Source organism: Nematostella vectensis, chromosome 14, assembly GCF_932526225.1.
Source record: "Nematostella vectensis chromosome 14, jaNemVect1.1, whole genome shotgun sequence".
NCBI classification, from domain to species: Eukaryota; Metazoa; Cnidaria; class Anthozoa; order Actiniaria; family Edwardsiidae; genus Nematostella; species Nematostella vectensis.
The window spans coordinates 12,575,156-12,585,970 of NC_064047.1; the positions used below are offsets into that span (position 1 = coordinate 12,575,156).

The 10,815-nt window shown below is 38.9% G+C and overlaps 1 protein-coding gene across 3 annotated transcripts; it reads left to right on the plus strand.

Moving 5' to 3' along the window:
- Window positions 1-679: 679 nt before the first annotated feature.
- Window positions 680-10,284, plus strand: LOC125559930 (tripartite motif-containing protein 45-like). 3 transcript variants are annotated; one of them, XM_048722250.1, is made up of 6 exons: window positions 703-760; window positions 1,862-1,863; window positions 3,214-3,414; window positions 3,739-4,615; window positions 5,678-5,920; window positions 9,611-10,284. In XM_048722250.1, exons 3-6 carry the CDS (start codon window positions 3,229-3,231, stop codon window positions 9,934-9,936), a joined length of 1,632 nt encoding a protein of 543 aa, XP_048578207.1. In that variant the 5' UTR covers window positions 703-760; window positions 1,862-1,863; window positions 3,214-3,228; the 3' UTR covers window positions 9,937-10,284. The 3 variants fall into 3 exon arrangements, with proteins under 3 accessions (XP_048578206.1, XP_048578207.1, XP_048578205.1); XM_048722248.1 differs by having other exon boundaries at window positions 704-760; window positions 5,675-5,920; XM_048722249.1 differs by lacking the exon at window positions 1,862-1,863 and having other exon boundaries at window positions 680-760; window positions 5,675-5,920.
- The last annotated feature ends 531 nt before the right edge of the window (window positions 10,285-10,815 follow it).

A 10,815-nucleotide genomic window follows, 5' to 3' on the forward strand; every position in this document is an offset into this window, starting at 1 on the left:
TTACAACCTTTTCCATTGGGCGATTAGTTTGTCATTGATGTTACATTTGGTTGTCATGTGTTCGTTCATGGTGGTGTTTCGTTCATGAGATATGAATATTTTTGTTTTTAATGACATCGGAATATCTTTTGAAACTTGTATTTATGGATTGCGGTCTCTTACGCTGCCATTTTCTTGTTCTTGTATATTTCTGATTTAAACACAAATACCCATACACTCTTCTTTTATAAGAACGCCCAGCCTGAGATTTCACCAAGTTGAAATAAGAACATGCTAAGAACATGTTGAGGCTCAGATAGCAGACAATTGTTTTCTTTTTTTGTCTGATTCTTTCTTAAATGCTGAATCAAATTGTGCTCATAGGGGGCACCCCCTATATAACAACCTTAACATTACTATAACAACCTTATTATTACTATTGATCATTACTGTGATTCTCTTTCTAATCATTCATTGGGTATTATAAAATTTAAGAACATCGTTAACAACATATTCAGCCTTAAAATATCCCAAACGCCACAACGAATCTCCTTGCCGGAACAAATCTACTGTTACAACGCCGCTGTTTTTTTCTGTTTTGTTTAGCAGTTTAGTTCGTTATTATGTGATTGCTGAGCCCGCCTTGCGTGACAGAGGGCGGCGGTCTGAGTGACTGCGTGGGGGACTAGGGTCTGGAATCCTTTGCGTCTTTCCCGAAGGGTTGAGCAGACGCTTCCATTGTAAGTTGAGATTAGTCTGAGAAGATTTCGACTAGAAACAGGTATTTATATCGCGTATTTACACCCTATTTTAACTATTAACTGTTCCTTTATGTGTTATTCGTGAAATTCGAAAGGTATTTAAGGCGTTTTAGAGAGAAAATATATTTTTTTTCTAAACCTTGTATTTCGCATATTAATTGGCAATCTATATTTGATAATTATGTGTTATCTCACCCAATGTCTTGAGCTGTCAATGTTACAAAGCTGTACATCAAAGATTGGTACAGCTAGTTTAAAAAGAAACGCTAACTCAAGATGAATCTTTTAGGCAATGATAAACCTCATAGCCAAATGTAATTGATGTGTTTATCTGGTCATTTCAAACGGATAGGTCCATAGCAATAAACTGACAAATACAAAAGACCCGCAGGATCTATAGTGCTAGTACAAAGCAACGCAGGATGCCAACATATTGTAACATTTTTTTTCCAATACAAGAAGCACTTTGCGAAGTCTTTTACACTTGGAGTTTTAAAACTAATGTATTCTGATATTTGAGGCATCCCTTGTCAAACATTCCATTTATTTCTTACCCTTGGGTGCTTCCATGATTCAGATGATAGACCAAGCGTGAAGGTACAAACAGTCAATGTTCGCCAATGTTGAAAATTCCATAGATTTATCTTCCCATCAAATAGCTTAATCCAAGTATCTGTTATGATCAATTCTTGTTGTCATTACTAGCATTTAATTTACAAGGACAATATTGTTTTTTTTTTTGTGTTTGGGATCGGGTATTCGTACCTAGCAGGGGCCTAATATCGTGTGAGGGTGCAGTAGGTGTGATAATTAGTATGGTGATGTAGGAGGGTGGTGGAGGAAATAGGCTTGTGAGATAGTGTAGAGTGGTTATGGTGTGTAGATTAAAGTAGTGATGAGGAGGGTTATGGTGTAAATGATGGTGATAATTTTAGCGTGATGAGAGGTGGTTGTGTAGGATTAGGTGAAATGTGATTATTGATTGTGTAATTGGAGTGTGAGAAGTGAGAGAGAGAGGTCATGGGGTTATTAAGAAACGTGGGGGTGGTTAAGATTATGGATTATAAGATAACGAGTAAAGGTTGTTTAGAAAATGGGGTATCCAAAAATAGTAAATAGAGTTGTGAATGAGGGATTATTGTGTCGAGTGGAGGAGGTAATGTAGTAGATATGGTATTATGTGGGGATTAAAACAGTTGTGATCGGTTAATGGTGGCGAGTGGTTATGTTGCGTATATGTGAGAAGGTGATGTAGAAATTAGTGAAATCTGATAAATGAAGAGTGTAATTAATGTTGAATGGAAGGATATTGTGACATGAATATGTAGTGTAGGTTAAAATGTTTGTGATATGTAGGTGTGAAAAAATAGCATATAAGTAAAGATTTTTTTTTATTAATTGTTGAGAGAAAATATAGTTAGCAGTAACTGAGGTGCGTATAGTGAGGGTGGAGGTATGCATCTAATGGGGTATCTAGTTGCGGTATGATTGGCAGGTGAAATTAAAAAAATAATAGAGGTAGAATGAGTGTTGCGAAAATGCTGATAACAAAAAAAACCCTGTTATACGATGAAAGGAAACAATGGTGAAAATGGCTAGCACTGTGTGTAGAATCGGTAAAGTGAGGTAAAGTGAGGGCACAGCCCTAGCCACCAACCTCATAACACACCTCACCCCCACACCCCCACCACACCACACTGCACCCCCTGCCACTACACCTCACCGCCCAGCTCTCCTCCCCACACCTACCACAGAACGTGCCCTACTACCCACACCAATGACTACATACTACATACAACCCACAGACAACTCAACGACACCAATTATTATTCTGCCGTCTCCCATGACCACATACTCTCACAAGACATTTCCGTGTACATCCATCAATTGTTTCAAGACAACATTATCGATGAGCACACTCATGATTTCCTACTCCCCCACACACCCCTGTTCTACATGTTACCCAAAATTCACAAACCCAACACCCCTGACCGCCCAATCATTTCAGGCTGCCAATCGTCCACCGAAAAACTCTCCATCTTTCTTGACCACTACCTCAAGAAATTTGTACCCCACATCCCGTCCTACATCAAGGATACCACACACTTCCTACAAACAGTCCTCTCCCTCCCCACACCACTACCAGACACATGTTTTCTTGTCACAATTGATGTCACCTCACTCTGCACCAACATCCCACATGAGGTGTTTGGGGTTGCAAACTTCACATGAGAAATGCAATTTTTTTTATCGTATAACAGTTATTTTAGGAGTATCGCCCTGTCTCTGCTTTGTGGTTATTAAAATGAGTAGAAAACGAATAACTCATTTTCTTATGCTCTAATTGTTTTGTGTGGAAATGGCAACATCCGCCAGCGAAAATAAAGAAATAAGAGAATAAAAGATATATTGTTTGTGTTTGTACTGCTGATATGAGTAGCAGTGTAATAACCATTTTCTTATGCTCTTCTAGTTTTTTCTTGAAGAAATGGCAACATCCGCCAGCAGGCGCCTCGAGGATGAGGTGACGTGCTCTTTGTGTATAGAGCACTTTAACGATCCTAGAGTGCTCCCTTGCTTCCACTCATTTTGTCGGCTCTGCCTGGAAGAGCTGGCAGTGCACTCTGAAGGGAGAGGAAAACTTGCGTGCCCCCTCTGTAAGGCGGAATTCCAGGTAATCTGTCTATCAGAAATACATCCATTACTTAATGAGACCTGGAACAACTTTGTGTGACAAATGTTTTGCTTTACCGAAGAAATTGATTCAACGACAATTCGAAAGAGAAAAGCGAAATTGAATTCTTCTCACAAGAAATTTGGCTCCATTTTTTTTAACACTTTATGAGTATTAAACTGTTTAAAGATAAAAAAAATGATTATTATATTAACACAATGCAGTCTAAGATACATCCCAGCGTAGCTATGTTCTAAAGCCCTCCCTACCCTGAAGTCATATGCAAACTCCATTATAACTATATTTTACTGATTATTGTTCTAGATTTCCCAAGCAGATGTTCCGAGTTTGAAGGTGAATTTCATGATCAACAGTATTCTCTCTGTTCTATTGTTGACATCTGAAGACTCCAAGAAACCAGTTTGTGAATCGTGTGATAGTGGTGAGCCTGCCCAAGGGAGATGTAACGAGTGCGATCACTTTGTCTGTGAGCAGTGCATCTCGATTCATAAGAGATTTCGACCAGTGCAACACCACACTATCCTCAGTCTTGATGAGATCAAAAGCGGAAAGTTACTTGCAATGAGCAAGGCTTCCTTCTGTACCAAACACAAGGGTGAAAAGCTGAAACTGTTTTGCGAATCTTGTAAGGAAGTAATTTGCCGGGACTGTACTGTTGTTGATCATAAAAATCATGATTACCTTTTCACAAGTGATGTTATCGCTCAAGAGAAAGAAGAAATATTGGGAAGAGCAAAAAAGGTTGCATCAAAACTCACCGATATTGAACAGGCGATGGCATTGGTAGAAGAGGCTCAACAACATCTCGAGGAAAATAAACGTGCGACCAGAAGGGATCTGGATGCGTTCATTGATAAGCAGATAGGGGCTCTTGAGAAGATGCGATCTGATCTTAGAGGAGAGATCGAGTCAGCTTGTCAGAAGCAGCTGACTGCCCAGAGAGAGAATTTATCCATGAGACTTGCAAGTGCTCGTAGCAGTTTGGAGTTTGCTGAGAGAATGTGCAGAGATGCAAATGATGTGGATGTCTTGTCCATCAGGAATGAAGTGCTATCCCAGCTATCGAGTCTTGCAGAGAAACCCGTGGATCAGCCTTGTATGGAGGATGGAGTTCGTCTTGTAGTGGATGAGGAGTATTGGGATTCTTTGTCAAAGAAGATCTCAGTTGAAAGGCGTACAGGTAAATTCTCTAATACAATTGTGTCCTGATTATAAATAACTGTAATCCTCTGCTATCAAACCTCACAAAGAAAATTTATTTCCACGTTGACTGCTTTTTTCTACCCCAGTAATTCGATGCCTTATCTCGTGGTAATGTAAAAAGTAATTTTTGTTCTTCCATTCATGTAAGTTTTCTAAGTATGTATACCCCGTATGTATTATTCCTATTTATTATGTTATGGGCAGCGACCAAAGGGAGCAAAGCCGCAGTTCTAATCGAAATATAATTGAGCACTAGCATTTCGCGACGAGTAGAATACATAACAGCATACCATAAATCACAAGCCTTTGTTTATAATATTTCTTGATAAAAAGCAATTCGGTTGTAGATCTTTTGCTGAATGGTAGTTCTACAAGCAAAAGGTGGTTACGGGTTAGGTTTATTCGTAAGAATAATGGTGATCAAGTCCAGCATTGGTGACATTTCGATGATTGTCCTATGTATACATTTTTTTTAGGAGGGGATTTCGATCCTTTCTGTAATTGACAGAGCTATGCCTTTTACAAAAATTCAATCTTGATGATAGAACTTTGGGCCCAGAATACTCTAGGAATCTTGAATATGAGGCAGGAGTTTGAGCGACCACACAACAACATGCAGCGACAATCTGTACTAACCTTTGGGTGACACACATATACACTGACTTTATTTGTTTGAGACATGATGAGGATAGGAAATTTTGCCTTCTTGATAAAAAGAGTATTGGTTACTTATCTGGTGATGGTGTAATTTTCGGCGAAGGGATTTTGATCCTTTCTGTAATTGACAGAGAGTGTCTTTTGACACAAATCCAATCCTGATGGTGGAACTTTGGGCCCAGAATACTCTAGGAATCTTGATTTGGGGCAGGACTTTGTACGACCACACAACAACAGCAGCAACAATTTGTACTAACCCTTTGGGTGACACACATATACACTGACTTTATTTGTTTGAGACATGATGAGGATAAGGAATTGTGCCTTCTTGATAAAAAAAAGTATTGGTTACTTATCTGGTGATGGTGTAATTCCTTAGCAGTTTTTGAGCAGTCCGCCATCCTCAGCGGCAAAGGTCCAGAGTACCTCCGAGATCTCTTGGGAATCCTGCAGCCCGTGCAGCAAAGTCCCAAGAGTCGCTGGGTCAGTTGTTTCTCAGCAAAGAGAGATGGCTGGGCTGCCAGCACCTTCCATGAAAAATGCAATGGCAAAGCGCCGAACATCGTACTCGTGAGTGTTGGAGGAAGATACGTGTTTGGTGGCTACTCTGAAGTAGCGTGGACAAGTGAGTAAACTAATGAATACCAGAAGGGTCGTAGCAGGGTGTGAGGGTCGAGATGTCCGATCATGTTTGTAAAAAGAAACCATTTAACCTATTTTTGTTCATTACCATGAACTTTTAATTTAAGACTTGCAGTACTTTTTCCTAAGCCACCTTCCACCCAATATGTATTAAAGTCACATGATGAAAGGATTGGATCGACAAATATAGATATAGTTTGTTAGCAGCTACCATGGTATTACATGAGGTGAGCTCGTTAATTTTGCTGTTTGGTGCAGGAAAATTTTTTTACATAATTACAAGATTTTTCCTTGGACAACCCTTAAAGTAGGTGTTACTAAAATCGAGAAATTAAACAGAAACTCTGAATATCTTAGCGCAATTACATTCCTACTACTTCTGTTATTTATTTCGTGTTACATCGCAATACTGTAATTCAGATTCTTCCAAAATCAGTTTCGTGTCTACATCGCAATACTGTAATTCAGATTCTTCCAAAAGCAGTTTCGTGTCTACATCGCAATACTGTAATTCAGATGCTTCCGAAAGCAGTTTCGTGTCTACATCGCAATACTGTAATTCAGATGCTTCAGAAATCAGTTTCGTGTCTACATCGCAATACTGTAATTCCGATTCTTCCGAAAGCAGCTTCGTGTCTACATCACAATACTGTAATTCAGATTCTTCAGAAATCAGTTTCGTGTCTACATCGCAATACTGTAATTCAGATTCTTCCAAAAGCAGTTTCGTGTCTACATCGCAATACTGTAATTCAGATTCTTCCAAAAGCAGTTTCGTGTCTACATCGCAATACTGTAATTCAGATTCTTCCGAAAGCAGTTTCGTGTCTACATCGCAATACTGTAATTCAGATTCTTCAGAAATCAGTTTCGTGTCTACATCGCAATACTGTAATTCAGATTCTTCCAAAAGCAGTTTCGTGTCTACATCGCAATACTGTAATTCAGATTCTTCCGAAAGCAGTTTTATGTCTACATCGCAATACTGTAACTCAGATTCTTCCGAAAGCAGTTTCGTGTCTACATCGCAATACTGTAATTCAGATGCTTCCGAAAGCAGTTTCGTGTCTACATCGCAATACTGTAATTCAGATGCTTCCGAAAGCAGTTTCGTGTCTACATCCCAATACTGTAATTCAGATTCTTCCGAAAACAGTTTCGTGTCTGCATCGCAATACTGTAATTCAGATTCTTCCGAAAACAGTTTCGTGTCTGCATCGCAATACTGTAATTCAGATTTTCCCCAAGGGAGTTTCGTGTCTACATCGCAATACTGTAATTCCGATTCTTCCGAAAGCAGTTTCGTGTCTACATCGCAATACTGTAATTCAGATTCTTCCGAAAGCAGTTTCGTGTCTACATCACAATACTGTAATTCAGATTCTTCCAAAAGCAGTTTGGTGTCTACATCGCAATACTGTAATTCCGATTCTTCCGAAAACAGTTTCGTGTCTACATCGCAATACTGTAATTCCGATTCTTCCGAAAGCAGTTTCGTGTCTACATCGCAATACTGTAATTCAGATTCTTCAGAAAGCAGTTTCGTGTCTACATCGCAATACTGTAATTCAGATTCTTCCAAAAGCAGTTTCGTGTCTACATCGCAATACTGTAATTCAGATTCTTCCAAAAACAGTTTCGTGTCTACATCGCAATACTGTAATTCAGATTCTTCCGAAAGCAGTTTCGTGTCTACATCGCAATACTTTAATTCAGATTCTTCCGAAAACAGTTTCGTGTCTACATCGCAATACTGTAATTCAGATTCTTCCGAAAGCAGTTTCGTGTCTGCATCGCAATACTGTAATTCAGATTTTCCCCAAGGGAGTTTCGTGTCTACATCGCAATACTGTAATTCAGATTCTTCCGAAAGCAGTTTCGTGTCTACATCGCAATACTGTAATTCCGATTCTTCCGAAAGCAGTTTCGTGTCTACATCGCAATACTGTAATTCCGATTCTTCCGAAAGCAGTTTTATGTCTACATCGCAATACTGTGATTCAGATTCTCCCGAAAGCAGTTTTATGTCTACATCGCAATACTGTAATTCAGATTCTTCCGAAAGCAGTTTTATGTCTACATCGCAATACTGTAACTCAGATTCTTCCGGAAGCAGTTTTATGTCTGAGTATCCAGAGTGAAGCCGGCAGAAGGAAGATCTTAGGACCCAAGTTTATTTTTCTTTCGATAATCTTTCTAATAATCGTTTAATAATTTATCGTGTTTGGGGACAAGCACAAGGTTTACAAGGGAGGTATGTTATAGGACGGTTTGTTATATTGTTTAGGTTATAGGTTATTGTCGTCTAGTATTTCATGTTCCTATCTTGAAGTTTTATTTATCTTTTAAGGATAATTTAGATTTTGTTTACAATTGATGGTTTCCTAAGTCTAGATTTTAGCACGCCCGTGGACCCTCCGCATCGATGACCTTTTGGTGCGTCTAAATCCAGGGAGTGTACAGTTTCTTATACGTGGCGAAATCTCCGGTTTCTTTTTGTTTTGGAAATTTTGTTTGAACAGTTAAATTCTTTCTAAATTGTATGCCACCGCCCTCTCCCCTTGGTTTAGACATCTATACTTGTATCGTTATTTCAATTAGGCGAAACTGTTGTAGACACGCGCTCTTTCAGCATGCGCAGTTAAGTTTTAAAAGTTGCTTAATCATTAGTGTTATTTTAGAGTTACCTTGACTTCATAGATTATTCTGTAAATACGCAGGGACGAAAGACCAACTCTGTGATTTCCCACGCCCTCACGCTTTTGTCTGATTGGTTCGTTTTGCCAAATTTTCTCCGTTCCCTCTTGAATTGTTTTACATTCAAAATTGTTTTACATATTTCCTTTCATGTGGGACCACTACATGGGTATCTGTCTGGTCCAAGGGTATAAATATAGCGAACCTAATTCTGTACTTATGCTGCTGCTGTGGCCAAACATTTGGAAAGCATTGAAAAACGCCAGCCTTGCCTTCGTCTTCATCTCCGTCTTAAGGATCCCGGCTTGTGCCCCTAACATTAATTCATACAATGGGAAATAATTTTGATTATTTTTGCTTTTTATCTTATGTTAATTAATAGAATTTCGAATATTATTTTTTACCGTTGTTTTGACTGAAAATACAACTTTAAGCTCCATTGAAGGGTTGTGGGTAAGGGATCAATTGTATCTTTTTCCCATCGGCACTTCAATCACCATCCTTAGATGTATTTCACGGTAAAATAGCTTGGCATTCACTCATCAGAGGAGATACTAGTTATTATTTAAAATGTGGTAGGACTGTATTTCTATTCCTTTTGATCAACTTTTTGCAAACACGGCATCTAATAAATCTCCATGAAAATCTCTAATAAGCCCCTGGCGATTATTTCTTTTTGTCTTGACAAAATCTGCTCGATTAGAGAGAGGGGCTTGTTTCAAAACCTTTTTTTCATTTTCTGACACTAGGTATTTCGGCCCCTATAAAAGGTGTTAAAAATTAGTTCTTATTACTCGTACAAAAATAGATAAATCTAGCAAGAGTCAATTGTTCCTTTTGGAAAGATGTTTCTTCGGGGTTAGGGGTGAAGACTCAATTTCCTTGAATTTAAATAATACGAGTTCGGCACGGTTTTTGCTGTTTTTATTCTAGTTTGTATTTTAAAATAACGCATTTTGTTTTATGTTCTTCAAAGTGAGTGACCGTGGATGGCAGTCCTCCAGCAGGTCATTCTTGTTCACGCTGTGTAACAAGAATGGCTACCGCCCTGAAAAGTTGCCATTGAGGCGCACGCCAGATGGATGTGCCATTTGTGACTACACAAGTTGCGGTCCGGTGTTTGGTGGTGGTAGTGACCTGTTTATCGCTGACAACGCGGGGGGTAATGAAGAGTCCTATACGTGGTCACACACGTACGCTCGTCCCCAGGGCGCCCCATCTGATGGCAGGTGTGACGTCTTTGCTGGCAAATACAGATTCACACCCGACGAAATGGAGGTGTTTCACGAGGTGGTGGACTGAATACAGCTTTGAACGCCTGTAAAGTGACAATAGACATAAAGACGTGTAAACATTTGTTAGTTGGTACTGTGTCATGAGAATAATGTATTTTGAATAAGGCTTCACCATCTTGTGATGTGACCCGCGGTGCATCTTGGGTAGCATGTAAATCACAAAATATCACATGCTGTGAAAAACCCGCTAGCGAGGGTTACGGCACACTTTACTTTAGTTCAACCTTATTTAAAAACGTGTACATCTCGAGTATATATATCCGAATTTTATAACACAAATGCAAATTGTAAATTTTAATAATTATTCCTATAAGCTGTTAGAAACAATATGTTGTTTGGTCTAGATAACCACGTACAAGTTGTGTGTGTGTTTTTTACTTCTTTTTTTAAAAATTAAGAACGATGCCTAACCCGTGTGTCTTTGCGTAGAGGGAAGGGGAAGGGACTCCGATATTAGCAAGGTACAAGGCGAGGAAGTGCAATCAAAATTTATAAGATGGCTCCTGGGGTTAAATAAATATCGAAGCTCAAATGCGTGCCTGGTGGAAGCTGGTTGACTCCCTTTGCGAACTCAAGCAAAATGCAGAGCATTGAAATATTGGGGGTTCTAAGAAATTTAGACCGTACCGGAAAAAAATAATTTTAAAAACACAAAATTAAATATATTTAAGGTATGGTAAACCACACCCGACGCAGAAATACCAAAAAATCTTAAGACAGAGTCTGACATATATAGAACAACAAGTTAAATGAAATTAATAACTATGAATAGAAAGACCCTCGACATAAAACCAAATTGAGAACATTAAGGAAATTTAAGAGCGTTCACAATATCTCTCCCAAGTTAAAATCACAGAATTGCGTTCACAAAGTTTATGCCCAGTGC